This window comes from Leuciscus leuciscus (assembly GCF_965113295.1).
Source record: "Leuciscus leuciscus genome assembly, chromosome: 21".
NCBI classification, from domain to species: Eukaryota; Metazoa; Chordata; class Actinopteri; order Cypriniformes; family Leuciscidae; genus Leuciscus; species Leuciscus leuciscus.
Genome location: NC_138745.1, coordinates 6,930,884 through 6,953,247, shown reverse-complemented (window position 1 = coordinate 6,953,247; position 22,364 = coordinate 6,930,884). Strand labels below are relative to the sequence as shown.

Here is a 22,364-nt window from a genome sequence, read left to right as displayed (position 1 = left end):
CAAAGAAAACAGTAATGCAAAACTGAAAAAGTGCTTTCCCCGTGAACGTGTTGTTGTGATGTGCAGGTGAATGCGGTAGATAACCTGGGTCAGACAGCGCTTCACCGTGCAGCTCACTGTGGTCATCTACAGACCTGTCACATGCTCCTGAGTGCTGGATGTGACCCGCTCATCACTTCCCTGCAGGGCTTCTCACCCTCTCAGATCGCCAGTCAAAGCATTCAGGAGATACTGAAAGGTGACCTCATGTCGTTCCAAACCTGTATGACTTTCCTCTGTGGAACACAAAAAAAGAAATTTAGCAGAATGTTTATGCTGTTTCATTTTTCACTTGTATGGAAAAGATCAGCATGAATTTGTTTTTTGTTTACAGTTGTATAAAGGAATACAGGATTGGAATAAGAATGCTAAAAAGAAATTTAAACTAATCGTTTAAAGTGCCCCATTATGCATTATTTCAGAAATTACCTTTCATGTAGTGTGTAATATTGCTGTTTGTGAATGTAAAAGATCATGACAAATGTAATTACTGCTTTCCAAACGAAAGAACTGCAACAGCCTGAAACGAGTCGTCAGTAATTCCAGTCGTTCTTCCTGCACGAACAAAGGAGATTTGTAACTAATTTGCATAATGCCAGCCTATGTTCGTCATCATTGGCTGCCTCCTTTGAGACCCTGAGGAAGGCTTTTAACACGTCAGTAAATTGTTACATAAAATTTTTAATTCTCTTCACCACAAATGTTGCGGCTGCCTGAGAACAACATCTGCTTTGATCCGCCCTCAAACACTTGTTGTAGTTGTAGCTGAGACTGGAAGAGTTTGATTCGTGTTGTCGACATGTCGAGAAGACGCTGTTTTCTGCTCTGCAAAAGCAAATCCTCTCAGCTATTTCCAATGTTTCATTACCGGATTAGGGCTCAAATTGATACGGTAACGGTAAAACTGATGCCATTTTTACTGTTCGTATCACTGTGCACAGAAGTGCTGAGGAAGCCTCCGGAGCTGAAATATTCAGATATATTATTCAGTGTAATGGGCGTTTCATTTCCGACACACACAAGCAGTATAACGGTCAGACTGGGCCATTAGACCAGTAAGAGCAGAGTAGGCTCTCGGAAAGGAGGCAATTAGAGAAACTAAATCCTTTATTGAACTGTTTCAGGCACTGTGAGAAAAGAGCTGATGCTGCAATGTATATTATGAGAAAATGTCAGTGTTTTTTTACCTTGAATGCATGTAAACCGATTGTAGGAGACCTTTAAAATAACATAATCGGGGCACTTTAAAATAAACCCAAAGCATATAAACATAAAAACATTCTTCTTCTTTTTTACCTTGCTTGTTGTTGTTTTTTATTCCTAGAGGGAACATTTACAGGCAACTCAGACACAGACAGGCAGCTGTTAGAAGCCTCCAAATCAGGAGATCTGGAAGTGGTGAAGGTGAGGACTAATAATACACCAAACAGTGTGAGATGATCAATTTTCCCCTCCATGTAGTTGTGAAATCATTATGAACTCGATTATACCAGATTCCCATGTTAGGACTGATAAATTGTTTTTTTTTTACCTCTCCATGTAGAAGCTCTGTACTCTTCAGAACGTGAACTGTAGAGACGTGGAGGGAAGGCAGTCCACACCCCTGCACTTTGCGGCGGGCTACAACCGTGTAGCTGTGGTGGAGTATCTGCTGCTGCACGGAGCCGATGTGCACGCTAAAGACAAGGGGTGAGATGGCAGACGGGAAGGGGGGGGTTGGCTGGTTCAGTTGCGTTAGTAGTGTGTTGTTACATGTCCAAGAGACGCAGTTTTTTCCGCCCCAGATCATCTAATGCAGTTAGTGTAACATTTCCAAAACCTGCTGGAAGCGGTTGACCAATCACAACATACTGATCCAGCCAACCAATCAGAGCACATTGCACTTTTCAGAAGGAGGACCTTCATTGAGACAGGAACTAGAGGTGGGCGATACTCCAAATTTCGGTATCGATCCGATACCAAGTAAATACAGGGCCAGTATCGCCGATATCGATACCGATACCAATACTTTTTCGTTTTAAAAGCATGCACTTGAACTTATGCACTTTCCTGTGCTAGAGCAGTGTGTCATGATTTATGAGGTGAATGCATCATTAATATGCTAAATCTGAATACGTTTTCATGACTACTAAATATTTTGTGATTTGAGCTCTCAACTCGCCTGTAATTATTAGTCAGTGACTTTTACAAAACTACCCTAATTATAGTAAAAGTACTATTGTACACTAGCCTACTGTTTATTCTCTTCTGCATTTATTTGATAAAAAATACAGTAAAAACTGTAATATTACAATTTAACATAGGCTATCTGTTTTCTATGTCATAGTAAACTGTAATTTATTCAAGTGATCAAAGCTGAATTTTCGGCATCATTACTCCAGTCATGATGATAATTCATTTTAATATGCTGATTTACAGCTCAGGAAACATTTCTTATTATTATCAATGTTGAAAACAGTTTCATATTTTTTGTGGAAACCATGATGCAGAATTATTTGATGAACAAAGCTGAAAGAACAGCATTTATAAAGTAGTTTTTTTTTAACAGTGAAAAACCCTTGACTGTCACTTTTGATCAATTGAATGCATTGATCCTTGTTGAATAAAAATATTAATTTAATTAAAAAAATCTTACTGACGTCAACATTTTGAACCGTTATATACACTTTTGCTTTGTTTATAAAAAAAAAATACCCGATTGTTTCTCTGTCATGTCATCTAAGCAAGGCTTTGTTTCCCAAACGCACTGGTCCTGTGAGCTCAGCGAAGCACCAGCAACGAACGCTCTGTGATTGATTGGTTTCGTCTTGTATCCAGATGACTAGGAGAAAAAGTTCTAGCCTACACAATTATCCGCTAACATTCGCTTATTTTTCCACTTAGAAGCTTATTTTACACACTGAATTGCGTGCTAAATTAATAAAAATTACTAGTAAAAAAAAAACACACATTTGGATCGATATTTTTATGTGAGGATCGATCCTTTTCGATACCACGTCAGTATCGATATATCGATACTCAAGGATCGATCTGCCCACCTCTAACAGGAACTAAATAGAGTGTTACTGACAGACTGGGAAGAGAGGAGCTGCAACAATGTCAAATATGTCAAAACATTTTATAAAGTGATTTTTGAACATTCAAGCAGGATGACCTATTCAAGTAGATCCCAAAAACAAAATCAAGACTTTGAACAAGGGTGTAATATGTCCTCTTTAATGAATCAGTCAAAATGACTCCCAGATTTGACAAGTTAATGAATCAGGAGGTTGAATTAACGTCTGATTTTTTTTTTTTTTGACAAGGTCAAATCAAGCTCTTTATTGTCATTATTATACAGATTGTTTTAGTACCTCACAATGTTGCAGCATTCAAATAATTAAAAAAGTACATAAAAAATAAACACATGAAAAGTTTTGAAATATACATGTACATGTTTTTTTTTCTGATTAAACAGAAATAGACTGTTGAAATTAATTTTTATTTATACAAAACAAACAAATTAATAAATCTATAAATAAGTTAATCTAGTAACGTTAAATTTTTTTTACTAATCTAGTAAAGTTTTTCAACGAATTTCATAACAAAAATTGTTTATATACATTTATAATGTTATACTTTGTTTTATATTGCCTTGGCAGTAAATTACAAAGAAGCGTAATAACTGCAGCGAGGGGGTTTCTGATACAACGGCTGAGGGAGTGATGACTAATTTCACATCATTCTCTGTTCTGACTGCTGTAATCAATCTCTCCATATTTTTCCCCTCTTTTGGAAAGTTGTGGAAATGCTATCATCTTTTTATATTTGTTATCTCCTGTTCACCACTATAGAAGTTTGCCAAACTAGGGGTGCGCCAAAATATCGATATGGCGATATCTCGCGATATTTTCTCCCGCGATCGATTCTCGATGCGCTCTTGCCAAGTATCGATCTTAAAAGCCGTTAGGGCGGGCGTACACGGTGCGAGTTCGGACACTCGGGAGATCGTGATATTGCACACGTTGCGAGTCAGTTTAACTGATAATCGCGTCAAAGCAGCTGGTACACGGCACGACTGTCCTGCACAAATTTTATCCCGAGCCGGCAGCAATCACGTGGGCTTTCGCGCTAAACACAGAGACCGTCATGTTGCATGCATGCAGGTAAAGCTTCAGATAGAAAAATGTCATAAATGTGTGTGCAAATGATTTGTTGAAAAGCAGAGAACAGTAGCCATTCCTTTCAACATAAAAACTTGAGAGAGAGAGAGAGAGAGAGAGAGAGAGAGAGAGAGAGAGAAAAGTGTGTATGTGTGTGTGACACGCTGTATGGTTGCTGCCACTGAGGTATAGCCCCATCGACATGGTTGTGTATGATTATGGCAATAGGGGACAGCTGGTGAAAATCGGGCCGACTCCCCGAATTTTTTAAACATGTTTAAAAATTGTCGGGAGGTGCTCGTAACGTGCTCGGCTCGGCTCGTAATTCCTCTCACATGCTGCGAGCCACGACCATGCGAGCATCATCGATTCCACTCGATTTCTCCCGAGGGAAAAAAAAATCATCTGCGAGCAAAACAAAAATAGTGTCTGTGACTGTTTTGTTGCAACTGATAAGACAAGTTGTTTTTGTGTTTCATCCAAAAAAATAAATGGAGATTCATTTTCCTAATTAAAAAAAAAACTTTTTATTTCTTAAAACATGATATATTGTGAGTTATTACTGATAATATATCGATTATCGCAGTATCGTCATATCGTGATATTATCGGTATCGTGAACAGTGTATCGCGTATCGTATTGTATCGTGAAGTACCCAGTGATTCCCAGCCCTATGCCCAACTATGACGACTTCCGCTTATGAGAAATGTGAAAACGACCCATTGGTTTAAGTAAGATGATGTCTCTGTTTTGTGCTACATAGTGGCCTGGTCCCCTTGCACAACGCCTGTTCCTATGGGCATTACGAGGTCGCTGAGCTCCTCGTCATTCACGGTGCTGTGGTTAACGTGGCCGACCTGTGGAAGTTCACCCCACTGCACGAGGCGGCCGCCAAGGGCAAATATGAGATCTGCAAACTGCTGCTTCAGGTATTGAAGAGCTCCAACTGAAATCAATTTCTCAGGCTTTGAATTGAAATCATTTCTTATTATCAATGGCAGCAAAGTGATGGAGAAAGCACTGTGTTCAGTGCTATGTTCACTACAGTATAACAAAGTAATTCCTTGACACAGCATGGTGCCGACCCGACCAAAAAGAATCGTGATGGAAACACCCCTCTGGACTTGGTGAAGGATGAGGATACAGACATTCAGGATCTGCTCAGGGGGGACGCAGCGCTGCTGGACGCCGCTAAGAAAGGCTGCTTAACTCGCGTTAAAAAGCTCTGCACTCCAGACAACGTGAACTGTCGAGACACGCAGGGACGTCACTCCACTCCGCTGCACCTCGCTGGTAGGTGTGGGTCAAAGTAGGATGCATTCATATAATACTTTACTTAAGTTTCACTCTTGACATGAATGTGTCTCTTATAGTGTTTGACCAGTAAGGTTTTTTTTTTTAATGGCAGATGCTGATACAGATATCTGGCCGATATATACATAAAAAATTGTATCACACAATTTATTTAAAAATTAGTAAATAACACGCACAACGTTTTTTGCAATAAAACTATTATATAATATTTACTGAAATATTTAAAAACGTATCAATTTGAAAAAGGTGAACTTAATATACAAGTAATCTGTTAACACAGCAGGTACTAAGCTACAGATTTATACACAAATAAAGACATTTTTAAAAATGTATAAATAATAAAGAGAGTAAACACAGACTTACTAGATTACAGAGCGCACTGAGAATTGCATTCTCTCAAATTAAAACACTAATTATGCATACAGCACATATTGAATGGGTCGGAATCTAAGATGCACAGTTGATTTAAAGGCAAAACCAGAACCTGGAGACCTTTTTAAACATTCTGGCTTTGTAACGCCTGCCACATTTGCATTTGGAATCAGTTTATGGCTAAGTGCAAATAGTCATTAAAAAATTGACTTTAGTGAACTTTACAAAATGTGCTCAAATAAATGAATAAAATATCTGAAATATGAACAAATTGAAAAAGTATATTTTCATGTTGGTGGTGTTTGTTTTCTGTATGATTAGCTGGCTATAATAATCTGGAGGTGGCTGAGTATCTGCTGCAGCACGGGGCAGAGGTGAACTCTCAGGATAAAGGTGGTCTCATTCCCCTACACAACGCTGCATCTTACGGGGTGAGTACTGCATACACTTAACATGATCAGTTATTTTCACATTATATTCTACGACATAAAACACACCAGTAATACCCCACTCGTGATGTTTAAAGCTTTTACGTGTCTTGAAAATGTAGTTGCTAACAAGTGGCAAAATGTTGCTACAAAGGTTGTCGAGGACATTAAACGTCATCACCTGAACAGGTAAACTCATCTACTCTCTTTCAGAGCCCTGTTGAGTTTATAATCGCAAATGGAAAATGTTTTTTTTTTTTTTATTCATTAAAGACTGAAAGAGTTGTTGGAAGCTTATTGGTTGTGACGCTGAAGTTGAGAGACCGTGGTATAGTTCATTAATGTAATGTAACATAATGTAATTGTATTTAGGCTTCAAAATTGAAAAAAAGTGTTAATTTGTGAAAATTATCTTGATGAACCAAATATACAAGTATCATAAACTTTTGTTGATCACAGAGCTTATTTTTTGCAATTGTTTAAAGACAAAGGAAAAATTGGGTTTTTGTCGAGGGAACCAGTGTGATGCTAACTTCCAAAAAATATCTCATCACTGCAGCAGTCTATCACAAAAGTCTGATAGTCTGTAGTGTGAAAGTCAACTGAACATTCTTGATTTGTTTTGGTAAAAATCAGTTTCCCTTTCTCAACCTTTTCCCTTTTCCCAGATATCTGCAATCTTATAAACATTTCTTAACTGAATAGGTCAGTCAAGAAATCTTTCACCAATATGTCTTCCCAAACCCGTATGGCTTTCTTTCCTCCATGGAACACAGAAAGGGACTTTTATTTTAAAAAGTCAAATTTTTTGTTCCAAAAATGACAAAGAAGCACCATAAAAGTAATCCATAAGATTCCAATATAGGGGTGAGCAGGGCACAACCTAACGCGGGGCTAGTTGTAACACACATGGTTTAAAAGTTTCCACACATACCAGCATGATAAAACTTTGTATATTTATAACTTGCCATATCAACACTATATAGAAAAACAAATTGCGCCAAAATTCTAAAATCTCTGGAAGATATCACAGAACATCTATTTAACCATAGCAAAAGTACATTTCTTACTGAAGTTAAAGGGGTGTATAATACCCTTTTCACAAGATGTAAAATAAGTCTTTAATGTCCCCAGAGTGTTAAAATTGTCACTTTTTGAGGGTGAGCAAAAATGCACCGTTTTTGTGTCTGTCCCTTTAATTGCAAATGAGCTGCTGCTCCCGGCACAGAGGTTGGAGCTACAACAGCTTGTGTCCTTTTACCTCACACAGACATGCACTGAAAAATTAAAAAAATTTTAGTCTTATGTTCAAACCGGATTCAGACAGTGATGGAGAGACTCAAGAAGAAGTGACAACATGTAGAATGCAACAGGACATTTCTGAATGGTTAGTTGATGAATTTATGCAGCTTATGTGTAGTTATTTTCTAGTCATTGATTAGCATATTCTGTCTTGATAATCTATAAATTGCGTTCCGGGGGCGGGGTTTATGTAAATTCTAGGGTTGGTGATGTCACTAATCCAGGAGGAATGTCGTGTAGTCCCTACCAGCCGTTTGTTGTAGTCCTTAAAAAGCCATTTCTTTAAAGGGATAGTTCACTTTGAAATTAAATTTTGGTATGTTTTAGCTTACCTCAAGGGCATCCAAGATGTAGGTGTCTTTTATCCGCAGTAGTTTCAATTTTTATATTTTTAGGTCAAACCGTTCTTGTCTGTCAGTCATAATGTGCGACCAAACCCCTACAGATGATCCAGAATGCTGCAGCTCGTCTTGTCTTCAACGAGCCCAAGAGGGCCCACGTCACTCCTCTGTTCATCTCTCTGCACTGGCTACCTCTCGCTGCTCGCATCAAGTTCAAGGCACTGACGCTTGCTTACAGAACTATCACAGGCTCAGCTCCCTCCTACTTTCACTCACTCCTACGAGTCTACATCCCTACCAGACACCTAAGATCGGTCAACGAGCGACGTCTCGTGGTTCCATCACAGAAAGCCACAAAATCACTTTCCAGAACATTCTCATTCACAGTTCCATGCTGGTGGAACGCTCTCCCCACCCTCATCCGGAATGCAGAATCCCTGACAACATTCAAAAAACAGCTGAAAACCAATCTCTTCCGTGAGCACTTAACCTTATAGAAAAAAAAAAAAGGAAAAAAAACACCACACATCGAAACACCACTTATCAGGCTTATGCTACTCTGAATAATACCTGAACTTCGTATTTTGAGCACTTCCTGCGTTGTTGTTGCTCTTGCCTCTTTATGATGACTCGCTGAATTTAGTCCTAATTTGTAAGTCGCCTTGGATAAAGGCGTCTGCTAAATGACTAAATGTAAATGTAAATGTAATGCAGGTCTATGGTCATTATCTCAAAACACAAGCACAGAGTCCAAATTAAAACAATTCCCCGTTGTCCAAATTAAACAATTCCCCATCGTAAGTACACATTGATGGCCTAAGACACGAAACGAGCGGTTTGTGTGAGAAAACGAACAGTATTTATATCGTTTTTACCTCTTATACGCAGCCATGTCGAAGTGATCTGATCTGACGTGTACGCAGACTGGTGCATAGATATATACACTAGATGTCGCCTTAAAGACATTCGTTCCAATGAACTGCCGTAGACAAGGCGACATCTAGTGTGTATATATCTATGCACCAGTCTGCGCACACGTCAGATCAGATCACTCGGACATGGCTGCGTATACGAGATAAAAACGATATAAATACTGTTCGTTTTCTCACACAAACCGCTCGTTTCGTGTCTTAGGCCATCAATGTGTACTTACGATGGGGAATTGTTTAATTTGGACGACGGGGAATTGTTTTAATTTGGACTCTGTGCTTGTGTTTTGAGATAATGACCATAGACCTGCATTATATGACTGACAGACAAGAACGGTTTGACCTAAAAATATCAAAATTGAAACTACTGCGGAAAAAAAGACACCTACATCTTGGATGCCCTTGAGGTAAGCTAAAACATACCAAAAATTAATTTCAAAGTGAACTATCCCTTTAAGAGCAAATATCTCCCTTTGCTTTGAACTTTGAGCGTTGTAACTTTGCAGATGTTGATTATGCTCAAATAGCAACATTACACACTAACTAAAGTTAGAAAAGTGAAATCATAATCAACCACCCCTTTTTCATCTAGTTTTTAGTTATTTATATATACAATCAGGCAAATCTGCTATTATTTTAAGCTATAATTTGTTATTTAGCTATTAGATAGTTCTTCAATGCTGATCTAACCAGCAGAAGACACTAGCCAGGTTTAAATCCCAGCTTAATCCTGGGGTTAACACTGCGTTACAAAGTGCCTCTATTAGAACTATGCTATTCTGTGGTGTTAGTGATATAACTCACATTAACAACATTTATGAATTACATTGAGAAACCATGAGAAAGAGGTGAATAAAGACTGAGAGTCAATGTTCAGAAATTATGAATTATTATTATGTTTTTGAACTATGCTGTATAGCTGTGTTTTGCAGTGTGTTCGTTGTCAAACTCAAAAATTAGTTTCTTTTTAATTATTAAAAAATGCCATTATTTAACATGAAAAAGTTAATAATTGTATTTTATTGACAAAATATTTTAGTTTGTCTTGTATATTATTTGAATAGATCTGATAACATATGGTCATGTTACAATGTACCCCACCTATGGGGCATGTTGTCACATTTCACTTCCATTCTTTTGGGGTAAATAAAGAAAAACGTATACACTATTAATGAAGCAAAACCACATAATTGTACTAGATATGTGAAATTAATGTGGGAAAAAATAAATACTCTGAACCCGTAGTTGATTAACACAAAGAGAGAAAGTCAAAAAGTTTTAGGTTGTGCCCAGCTCTCAAATCTCATTTCAATCGCATTCTCAAATTTGGCACCAAAAATGGTCAGTCACATGTTTGGAATGACAGTTTATAGTTGTGCAGGTGTTGTTGTGTTCACCTCCTCATATTTAATAATAACCTGTTGGGGAAGGGAAAAAGATGCGGTGCCGTTTGGCAGCCATGCATAGACATATTCATGCAGCAACTTTCGTCAAGAAGTGAAAGAGACACCAACCCGAGAGCACGACCGCTCCATGTGTTTCATTGCAGCATGTGGATGTGGCCGCTTTGCTCATCAAGTACAACGCATGCGTCAGTGCCACAGATAAGTGGGCGTTCACCCCTTTGCACGAGGCGGCGCAGAAAGGCAGGACCCAGTTGTGTGCACTGCTTCTAGCTCACGGGGCCGACCCCACGCTCCGCAACCAGGAAGGCCAGTCGCCGCTGGACCTCGTGACGGTATTCACTCTTTCTGTGTGCTTATTGGACAAGCCACATCGGGGAAAGAAGATCTTTCTCCTCGTCGCCAACCGCTTATCTACCATTCTGTTCATTTTCTGCACCTCTGATTCAGCTAAGCCTTCTCAAGCCAAACTTCTTTTACTCATGCCAGGGAGAATTATCTCTTAGTTTTTTATGTCATAAATATGTCTGTTTTATAGGGTTTGTACTTTTCCTTTTGTGTATTCAGTGTTTGAGGAGGCTTACTGATCATTCCATTCAATGGAAAATACTCCACATTTGCACATGCAGTAACGTCTGGAGTGGGAAAATATGCCTGTCTGATGCCTGGAGGAAGATATTTAAAGGGATAGATCAACCAAAAATTAAAATTCTGTCATCATGAATGCAGCCTCATGACATTTAAGTTTTGAAAAGAGCAGCTTGAACATCCTTTAAACTAAGGCTGCAACTAACGATTAGCCAATTCATCGAATGATTATTTCCCCCCGATAAATCTATCAAATATTTTATGATTAATTAATCAATCCTTTGTTTAACTTACCAATAAATAATAACTGAATCTTTTTCCATGAATTTTCTTATTTTTTCCCCAATATTTTCCCATAAAAATACGTACTTTATTGAAAAAAATTCCCAACATAAAATATAAGGTGAAAAAGAAAATATAAAATCTAGTTCAAAATATTAACAAAAGTATAATAGTATATCAATGATACTAAAATAACACTGGGGTGAGTAAATGATGACAAAATCTTCATTTTTAACCACTATCCCTTTAACCAAGGATGCATGCCAACAGCTTGCTTAAATGAAATTAGCATTTTCACTGGTCTTGTATACAAATGCTTCCTTATTTGCATTTTTGTTGCTGAAATCACGGTCTACATGCTTGAGATCTGACTGACACTCACATAAGTTTGTGACTAAATGCGAGTCAGTTTGGGAGACCTGCAGTCTTGTCTGTCTCAAGAAATTGGTTGTTACTTAATTGTTTTGGACTTTCTGATGTTGCGCATCTCTGTCTCTAGACGGACGATGTGCGAGCCCTCCTCACGGCAGCCATGCCTCCTTCAGCGCTGCCGGCGTGCTATAAGCCCCAGGTTATCAGCGTCTCGACGTCTGTGGGAGTCGTGCCATCCGCTCTCCGCTCGAGTCCCACTCTCTCTTCAAACTCCAGTGTGGACGGCCAGTCCGGGACCTTCCCCGAGATGACCACACTTCTGTCGTCTTCTGGAGCCGAAGGGGCCGTAGGCATACAGACGAAAGAGGGGGGTGGGTTAATTCAAGATTCATGCTTGTAGCAATTATTTGGTGACTACTGATATGAAAGCTTTCTGTAAATAACCTGTTGGTTTTTCAGGTCTAGCTATGAAGTTGAGTATCAGCCAGTTCCTTCACAACCTGGGCCTGGAACATTTGCTGGAGATCTTTGACAGAGAGCAGGTAATTGCTAATGTTTCAATGTTTATTATAGTGTTGTAGTCAAAACCAGCCCATTCAAGTCCAACTATGAGTCTGAGTCTAGACAGAGTTCACAACAAGACCTTGAGTTTTAGAGTCGGAGTAAGACTACAACACTGGCAAAGCTACTTTGAAACTTTAGCTTGTGAAGCTAAAAGCAAAACACTGAAGGGGTTTTGAATGAATGAACAAGATCACAATATCAAACCTGTACAGGTAAATTTAGCTAAATACAATAATAACACCCTAATTTATCTGTATCTAAATTATTTTTGTGAATCTTTTGATTTACATGAACTGTCCGAAAGAAACCATTGATTAGAATTAATGAGACTTTCCAATGCTACATATGTGAGAGAGAACTGTTAGAGATGAACTGGTTCACTAGAATGAATCAGACTTTCCAATGCAACATAAGTGAGAAAGAACCATTTAGGATTAACCAGTTCACTGGATTTAACTTGCCTTTACCGTGCAACAAATGGGACAGATAAAATTTTAGGATGAACTGATTCACTATAATGAAACTGACTTTTCAATGCTACATATGTGAGAGAGAACCATGTAGGATGAACTGATTCACTAAAATGAATGGTACTTTCGAAATGCCACATATGTGATTGAGAACCATTTAGGATGAACTGATTCACTAGAATTAAACAGATTTTTCAATGCTACATATGTGAGAGAGAACCGTTTATGATGAATCAATTCACTAGAATGAATCAGACTTTCTAATGCCACTTATGTGAGAGAGAACTCTTTACGATGAACCAATTTACTAAAATGAATCATTTTCCAAAGTGACACATGAGAGAGAGAACCATTTAGGATGAACTGATTCAGTAGAACGCCACTTATGTGAGAGAGTACCACATGGGATGAACCGATTCACTAAAATGAATCAGACTTTCAAAAGTGGCACGTGAGAGAGAATGTTGTAGGATGAACCGATTTACTACTGTACTACCTGTAGCAAAAGCTTAGACTTTTAATCTTAGATATTTGTAATCTGTTAATCTTTAATTAATTTTTAGCTTCAGAACTGACTGAAATATTATAAATACTCTAGAGGAACACGATGTTGAGGTCTTGCTGATCAGTGGATTAATACATAAGTCACATGCCTGGTTTGTGTCGTTAGATAACTCTGGACGTCCTGGTGGAAATGGGACACAAAGAGCTGAAGGAGATCGGTATCACCGCTTACGGTCACAGACACAAGATCATCAAAGGAGTGGAGAGACTTATGAGTGGACCTCAGAGTAAGAGCCTCTTCTTTCATCTAGAACAGTTCATTTGAGAGAATGCTTAATTAGAGAGAGGCTTTAAAGATCACTTTGATCTGTTTCCACTGAGAACTCTGCTTGACGTTGGATCTTTTTCTCTGGACAAGCTGCTTTTTTTAGTGGGGTCATTTTATGCATACGTTTATTTACTTATCCTGAAGTCAACTTTTAATGTTAAACAAAGTTATACTGTCAAAAAGTATTTCATTTTACATCCCCTCTATCAGCATTACAGTTAAACGTGATGTTTTTTTAAAGATTCTTACTCACTCTCACACACATTTATGTTTTAGAAAATATTAATATATGTGATTGATTGCAATAAATTTAATTAGCATATATTTTAGGGATGCCCCAATATGAAAATTTTGCCCGAGACCGATAACCAATGATTCTTTATATTTGGAAAGCCGATAACCGATATATTGGCCGATAAATCTAACTCCGAGTTTTTATATATTTTTTGAGAGCCTGATTACAAAAACAAAAGTCTCACCGTTAGAATGTCCCAAGCACACAATTATAATGATGTTCTCATTATAATTTTATGTAGCCTACATGCACGTTAACTTTACTTATACAGTTAATCAAATTCCAATCAAATTTCAAGCAATTCAAAACCATCATGTTGAACAGTGCGCATCTGAAATTTCTCAGCTGAAGGAAATAATTCATTATTTATCGGCTTTAATATATCTGCCAGATTTTTTTATTGGGCCGATAAGGATAACATCAAGAATGAACATATATCGGCCGATACCAATATGGTGACCAATATATCGTGCATCCCTAATATACAGTATATAATTTTTTTATTGAAAGCTCTAATGCAAACTAACTGTACAGTAAATAATTGTAATTATTTCCCCCCCTTTGATTACTCACTTAACCCTTTAAGATCGTAGCTGAAGCTTTTGTTTTGCAGATTCATTTTCACTTAAATATTTATATCCCCATTATCCCCATCCCAGGTTTAAACCCTTACTCTACCCTGAACACGACCAACAGTGGAACAATACTGATAGATCTGTCTCCAGACGACAAGGAGTTTCAGTCTGTTGAGGAGGAGGTAGAGTTTTCTCACTTTGATCAGCATGTTTGTTTAACTAATCGCAATCTTGTTATCCATAAGTGTACTAGGAGAATCCAGTAATAGGGCATGTACACGTTCAAGTGGCTTATGAAGCCATGTACAAATAAGTATCCTTGGACAGAATGTGTAGAATAATTATTAAAACACAGAGGATGTACTTTGTTTACTTTGGTTCTCTTGTGTCTCTGAACAGATGCAAAGCACAATAAGGGAACACAGGGATGGCGGCCATGCGGGTGGGATTTTCAACAGATACAACATTGTGAAGGTAAGAGATTCGGATGTCTTCATAGTTTGTCTCTTATTTTGTTATATTAGGCTGTTCTTAAACTGTGGCTGCTTCGTTTTCACACCGCTTCCCTGCCTCTGCATGTGTCTTTTCACATTGCATTTCTTCCAGGGTTTCAAACAGTCATGGAAAGCCCAGAAATGTTAGAGAACTGATTTTCCTGAGCTGGAAAAAGTCATGTAAATTAATCAAATTGTATATACCTTGAATGCAATCTTAGTCCCTTTGGATAAATGCAAATAAAGGTAAAAAAAAAATTTGTCTCGTTTAAATGTAAAAATTTTTTAGTTGTGCCGTTCCAAAATATTTCCTTGTTCTTTTATTCATGTGAAGTAAAACTTATGTGTGTATCGTGTTCTTCAAAAAGTCTCTCTTTTTCCAAATCAAACCAAAAAATGTGGCGTTACAATGCCCCTGGCCAAGAAACTCTTGGTATAATAAAGAAAACACGTTATTTTGTTAACATTTGCTAATGCATAAGGCATCGTGAACTAACAAGAAACAACATTTATTAATCCAGGTTAATGTCAATTTCTACATTTTTAACATTTCAAGTTATATAAATTATTATCAATTAATATTATCAACAGACATCATTAAAATGAACAATTATATATTTATAAATTAACATTAACCTAGATTCATATATGTGTAAAAAATGGTTTATTGTTGCTAGTTCGTGTCGTTTAGTTCAGTAGTTCATGCCTAATGCATTAACTAATGTTATCAAATTAATAAGTGCCACTAAAATCTTTTCTTTTTGGTCCCAGATCCAGAAGGTGTGCAACAAGAAGCTGTGGGAGAGATACACTCATCGCAGGAAGGAGGTTTCTGAGGAGAACCACAACCATTCCAATGAACGCATGCTGTTCCATGGTGTGTGATCTGTCTATCCATCCAAGGCCTGGTGGAAATGACTCATTCATTCACTGCTATTCTCAGTAGGGCTGTAACAACTAATTGATCATTAAAATAATCAAAAATAAAGAAATAAACACAGACTTTTTTGAGGCAAAATTCATAGTTATTAGTTAGTTAATAGTACGAATTGTGACCAATAATTTAATCAAATAATATTTTTTTTTTTATTAAAATGATTATTTTTGGATTTGTTTGTTTTTTCTTCCCCCATTTGTTTAATCGATTAACCGAAGAAATAATCGACTGATTAATCGATTATCAAAATAATCGTTAGTTGCAGCCCAATTCTGATCAATCGAACCTTGAAGAGACATTTCTGCTTTCCCAGGTTCACCGTTCGTAAACGCCATCATTCACAAGGGCTTCGATGAGAGGCACGCGTACATTGGGGGAATGTTCGGGGCCGGGATCTATTTTGCGGAAAACTCTTCCAAAAGCAACCAGTATGTTTACGGAATAGGAGGAGGAACAGGTTGCCCTCTTCACAAGGACAGGTCATGTTACGCGTGTCAGAGGTGAGATGAGATCCCGTTACAGCGAATGGAGGCCAGGGCTCTCATTTAAGTGGCTTCACGTTTCCCACCGTTCTAAGTGTTTTTTCAGCAACGTGTTCTTTTCCAAAACCTTGAGGTGAAATTGATTTCCTATTTCCTTTCTAAAGTGCTCATGCTCTTGATTTTGGCTCTGTCTACCCATCCCAGGCATCTTCTGTTCTGCCGTGTGACTTTGGGAAAGTCCTTCCTGCAGTTCAGCGCTATGAAGATGGCCCACTCGCCACCAGGACACCACTCAGTCACTGGCCGGCCCAGTGTCAACGGTCTTGCTCTGGCTGAGTACGTCATCTACAGAGGAGAGCAGGTAATACAGAATTATCTGTCTATAGTCAACGTGAAATGGCATTCTCAACCCATTTTAATTCTGAGACAAAAAGTATAGGCTAGATTTTTTATTTAATTTTTGCATTTTACTCGGATCATATTAGAATAAAGCAAGAATCATTCACAATTTCTTCATAAAATGTAAAAGTCTATTATTCTAAATAATACTGCAAATATATCTACAAAAATAAACAAAAGTTTCCCATATTTATGTCATTTGGCGATGTGTACACTTCTGTTCAAAAGTTTGGGTCTTCTCACCAGGGCTGTATTTATTTGATCAAAAATACAGTAAAAAGAGTGATATTGTGAAATATTTTTCTCAATTTAAAATACCTATTTTCTATTTGAATATATTTTAAAATGTAATTTATTCCTTTGATGCAAAGCTGAATTTTCAGCATCATTACTCCAGTCTTCAGTGTCACATGATCCTTCAGAAATCATTCTAAAATGCGGGATTTGCTGCTCAAGAAATATTTCTGGTTATTATCAATGTTGAAAACAGTTTTTGCTGCTTAATATTTTTGTGGAAACGATGATGAATAGGTGAATAAATTAATATTGGTGAATAGGAAGTGCAAAAGTAGAGCATTTATTTGAAATATATATATATTTTTTTGTAACACAATCTATTTACTGTCAATTTGGATCAATTTAATGCAGATTCTATCATGTGAAACTAATACTACATTTGTCATTTTGCATCCCAAGGCTTATCCGGAATATTTGATCACATACCAGATCATCAAACCGGACGGTTCTACAGATTAACACACGGGTCTTTCCGTCTCAGACGAGAGAAACTGCTTGTTTACTGCATGCAATTTTTATACAATGTATAACGTTATTCTCTTCCTACAGCTGTCTGCTTTTATCTAATTTACAGCAACTTATTAATGAAATGTCCCGACAAACTGGCCTCACCAGTTCAGTCACTAACACTGGTTACAAAAGTTGCATTTCCTTTCCTCATCCATCACAAAGTTTACTTATTTATTTTACAAAGACAAATGTAAATATTTTGTACTAATTAATTTATTGATGTTTGTATCATAAGAGATCTATGCCTGAGATGTAAATGTTTGCCACTATCCTGCAGTTTTACACAATGTGAGTACAGGGATTTTTCTGAAGCATCAGACCAATTGAAAAGCATCTAGTATTCAAGATGAAGATTATTTGGCAGAACAGGATGAGACTTAATCCAAATATAAAATGATCTAGAAATGTCTTCTTGACAGTATTGTTGCTCTCCAAAAAAAGTATGCCAAAAGTATGTCAAAAAGACACCATCATCCCACAGGATGTCCCATATTGATGCAAGTGTTTAATCGCTGAACTGTTTAACAAGACAACTTAATATTTGCTTCATTCTCAGTCTGCAACTTATTGGGTGCTTGAACGAATTGTTTCTGGATTTTGATATGAAGATGCTTTCCTTTTTTTGTTTAGTTCAGAAGTATTTGTACCCTGTTGTGCATGAACATGTCAGTTTTTCCTCATGTAATGTCATGTTAATGATGTGTTACTATGTCCTTCAAACAACGGCGTCAACAACAATACGATCAAATAAAGAGACGCTTTTTATCAACCTCTGGTATTGTTTCTGTCGTTATTATCCACAAAGTGAACCTGTTCCTCCATCTCAGTGCAGCAGTCATTTGTGAAACTAACAAATGGCCAACAGGAGGCACTATTGTGCTTTGGGTGAAACTGAAAAGCCTTAACTTTAAACCTTACTAGAGTACTGTGATTGTGTCATGGGTAATATATTAATGTACCAAGGCATTTACATGGTAAATTATATTTAAAAAGATACTTCAAAGAATAGCATGAGTTTGCCTTTTAGTGCAAAGCTTGGTTTAAATGCAAGCTCCAATCTCTACTCTAATGTAAAAACGAATGAAAAACTACACAGAAACTATGATAACATATATAAATGTTTAAGCTACCATGGTAGTCTTTGTTAGGATTTCTCCCATGATATATTGTCATAAATATGGACAATGCTTGTTTTGTTTTTATAAATGATTATCCGTTCACATTTTCAAAATTCATTTGCCCTGTTATCTTTAATCAAAATAACTTCCATTCCAATCTCTTGCAGCGACATCTCTTCATTTGTGTTTACTGAAACGAGGGCGGGGCAACCTGTCACTCAAATGGCATCACAGCACGAGGCTCAAAATCAAGTCCCGCCCTACATTTTTTCTTGTTCGAGAAGGAAACTTCCGTGCCGTAAAAGTGCCTGTTTTAGTGACGTTACATAATATGCATTTCAGGACAAGTTCATACACAAATGATTTACTTTTGTGCTGCAGACGTTTTTGTGAAAGTTGAATGCTTTTGAAAGAATAAGACTGTCAAATGGCACATTCCATAAATGTCGTATCTTTTTAAAAATTTTATTGAGAACTTTTAGATAATGATATAACATACTTACTTTTTATTATTGTTGTTATTATGTGATATAATTATCTTAAAGTTCTCAAAAAAAAAAGAAAAGATATGACATATTTATGGAATGTGCCATTTATTGCATTGACCTTTTTGTTTGTCTCATAATATTTTGGAATTGAATAACTGAATGTGTGCAGATTGTGTGCAGTTGCATGTGTCAGGCTGTTGACAGTATTCAGTCCAAAAATTTTCTCAAGCTGTCGGACTATCACAATGCTCATATTATTCACTCAAGGTCAAGGACATATAACAGTATAGCAGGGCTGCCAAGCTGTCCATCTAACTGTCTGGACAGTCAATAAGCCTGAAATGTGCCAGTGCTGCTTCTGCCGCTCCAAACACATTCTTTATTGCGCCTAGAAAACTGACATAAGAAGTCTCTAATGCCTGTGAAGGCTGCATTTATTTGAACAAAAATGCACTAAAAAGAGTAACATTGTAAAATATTATTACAATCTAATATGTACATTTTAAAATGTATTCCTGTGATGCAAAGCTGAATTTTCAGCATCATCACTCCAGTCTTCAGTGTCACGTGATCCTTCAGAAATCATTCTAATATGCTGATTTGCTGCTCAAGAAACATTTCTTATTGTTATCAATGTTGAAAACAGTTTTTGATGCTTAATATTTATGTGGAAACCGTGATTTTCTACCATTCAAAAGTTTGGAGTAAAAAAAGAGAAAGAACTTAAATGGACTGCATTTATATAGCGCTTTCACAGACCTGTGGCCACCAAAGTGCTTTAGCCTCACATTCACCCATTCATCGACGGCGGTGTCAGCCATGCAAGGCGCCATCCAGCTCGTCGGGAGCAGCTGGGGTTAGGTGTCTTGCTCATGGACACCTCAACACTTGGTCAGGTGGAACCGGGGATTGAACCACCAACCTTTCGGTTTGTAGACAACCTACATGAAGCACTGCGCCACTGCCGCCCCAACTTAATACTTTTATTCAGCAAAGATGCATTAAATTGATCAAAAGATTTCTATATCAAATAAATTCTGTTCTTTTGAATTTTCTATTCGTCAGAGGATCCTGGAAAAATGCATCTCAGTTTCCACAAAAATATTAAACAGCAAAAAACTGTTTTAAACATTGTAATAACATAATAATAATAATAACCATTATTAGTAATTGAGCATATGTAATCATTTATAATAATTGAGAAGCAAAAAAGACTGGAGTAATGATGCTGAACCTTCAGCTTTGCCATCACAGGAATAAATTGCATTTTTCAATACATTTAAATATAAAACAGTTATTTTAAATTGAAATAATATTTCACAATATGTCTGTCAGAAACATTTACAAATCTTAATGGTTTTCCATTTTGTGTGTGTGTGTGCGTGCGTGCGTGCGTGTGTGTGTGTGTGTAGGCCTATCCATTTTCTCTCATAGTGTCAGATAAAACCTTTGTTTTCCACAGCTTGCTAACTAAGATAGATGACTGACCTGGCTTCATGCAACCAAAATGCATTTTTCTTTTCTAGGCAACATGTTGGAAAGTGTCTATTGATTTGCCCTGAAGAAAAAGAAATGGCATTGAGGATCCTTCAAAGAAATAATTTTGCTGTCCCTTCCCATCATGTACCATAGAGAGTGGAGACGAACCATGAAGCAGGACGCTGGCATTTCATATGTGACCTCCAAGTGTGTGGGTGTGTGTGTGGGTGTGTATGTTCCTTTGTCTTTGTCATTCCAGTCGAATGCTTCTGACAGCACACCAGATTCAGACTGTTGATGGATGGATTCGTCTCTACTGCTAATGAAACTTATTCGGTTCACTGATATAAATATGTAATATTACAAGCATGGTCTTTTTCTTTATAGGAATAATCAGTGTGCATATATGCATATGCTAGTCAGACAGTCAGCCCGCGCGTTTGATGTATAGCTATTAGAGTGGTGGTTACACAGACAAATGAAATCCTCTAGTGTCCTCACCCCTTCAGATAGCAATATGAATACAAAGAAGGCTATTGAAGTCATGTCTCTCTCTCTGTCTCATGTATTTATCGTCTTCTCTCAGTCCTGCATTTTCTTTTGTTCGATGATCAAAAGACTGCAAGCTTCATTCACAAGTTAATTTGTTCTTTGCAATCAATATATTTTTTCCTTATCACAATATTTACTCCCATCTGGACTGTGTGGTCCTTACCAAACACTTGGCTAAATGAGCTTGTTTTGGTGATCTGAATAGGCCTGAAACATACAGTACTCTAGATATGCTTACAGTTCAATTCATGTTTGTTGTGCTTCACAACATCAGAATCAAGGGGTCGAGGTTTGGTGGTTTATTGGAGTTCGTAAGATGCTGTCCAATCGTGGGCATTTGGAGGTGAGCAACTAAAGTCAATATGAGAAGAACTCTGCAAAAAATGATTTACTTACTCAGTATTTTTGTCTTGTTTTCTAGTACAAATATCTAAGCATTCTTAAATCAAAATACATTGACTTTTGTCATGTATGGTTTAAGCGGACTAAATGATCAGAGAAGTCTGTTGTTTTCACCGAAAGGTCCAGATATGACATTTTGATTGAAGTCGGTATGAAGTGAAGTTGCGATAGCCTTTCTTCCCTATTGTGACGTATATATCTAAGTGAAGTGACGTGAAGGCCAAGTATGGTAACCTATACATGGAATTTGTCCTCTGCATTTAACCCATCCAAGTACTGTAAGTGCACACACATTAGGAGCAGTGAGTAGTGAACACACACTCTGCAGCGCGGAGCAGTGGGCAGCTCTTCACTGCGGCGCCCGGGGAGTGATTGGGGTTTGGGTGCCTTGCTCAAGGTTGATTCCTGCCAGTACTGAGAGTCTAACCTGCGACCTTAACCTGCCACAACTCTGCTGTGATGGTGTGAAGCTGTGAAGCGGCTTCTCGCAAAAGAACAAATGTAGACGGGACTTGATTTTGTCCATCTGGAATTGATTGGATGGTTTTCTAGTTTGCTATTGGTCGATCTCATGTGAGTGACAGGTTGCCCCGCCCTCGCGCCAGTAAACACGAGAAGAAAAGAGATGTTGCTGTAAGAGGGACTGAGGGAGGGGAAGTTATTTTGATTAAAGATTACGAAGGCACATGAATTTATAATTGAAAAAAATGATGTCCACGGAAAAATCGTTTATAATGAATACTCCATATTCCATAAAAAACTGTGAATTTTGATTTCATGGTGACTAAACATTACAAGGACAAAAAAAAAGTACTGTTGAATTGTTCACAATAAGACAAATGGCCCCTCTTCACAGAGTGTTATGCGTTTCCACAGTTATCAACATCGCAATCTAGTAAAGTTTTTCATATTCAAATTTTTTTTTTTTTTTTATACACATTTATAATGCTATATTACC

At 37.4% G+C, this 22,364-nt stretch overlaps 1 protein-coding gene across 2 annotated transcripts in view; it reads left to right on the top strand.

Annotated features, from left to right (window-relative positions):
* LOC309484947 (poly [ADP-ribose] polymerase tankyrase-2) overlaps positions 1-18,136 on the top strand; it is a 28,310-nt gene extending 10,174 nt beyond the window's left edge. The window contains exons 12-27 of one of the 2 annotated variants that reach the window (XM_082151485.1): positions 67-238; positions 1,364-1,443; positions 1,583-1,728; positions 4,945-5,110; positions 5,255-5,474; positions 6,189-6,298; positions 10,417-10,605; positions 11,640-11,883; positions 11,972-12,054; positions 13,217-13,337; positions 14,333-14,430; positions 14,648-14,722; positions 15,514-15,619; positions 15,993-16,179; positions 16,366-16,522; positions 17,257-18,136. In XM_082151485.1, the coding sequence (XP_082007611.1) occupies positions 67-238; positions 1,364-1,443; positions 1,583-1,728; positions 4,945-5,110; positions 5,255-5,474; positions 6,189-6,298; positions 10,417-10,605; positions 11,640-11,883; positions 11,972-12,054; positions 13,217-13,337; positions 14,333-14,430; positions 14,648-14,722; positions 15,514-15,619; positions 15,993-16,179; positions 16,366-16,522; positions 17,257-17,316 (2,214 nt within the window). In that variant the 3' untranslated portion in view covers positions 17,317-18,136. The remainder of the gene's footprint in view (positions 1-66; positions 239-1,363; positions 1,444-1,582; positions 1,729-4,944; positions 5,111-5,254; positions 5,475-6,188; positions 6,299-10,416; positions 10,606-11,639; positions 11,884-11,971; positions 12,055-13,216; positions 13,338-14,332; positions 14,431-14,647; positions 14,723-15,513; positions 15,620-15,992; positions 16,180-16,365; positions 16,523-17,256) is intronic. The other variant, XM_082151484.1, reaches the window with a different exon arrangement.
* The last annotated feature ends 4,228 nt before the right edge of the window (positions 18,137-22,364 follow it).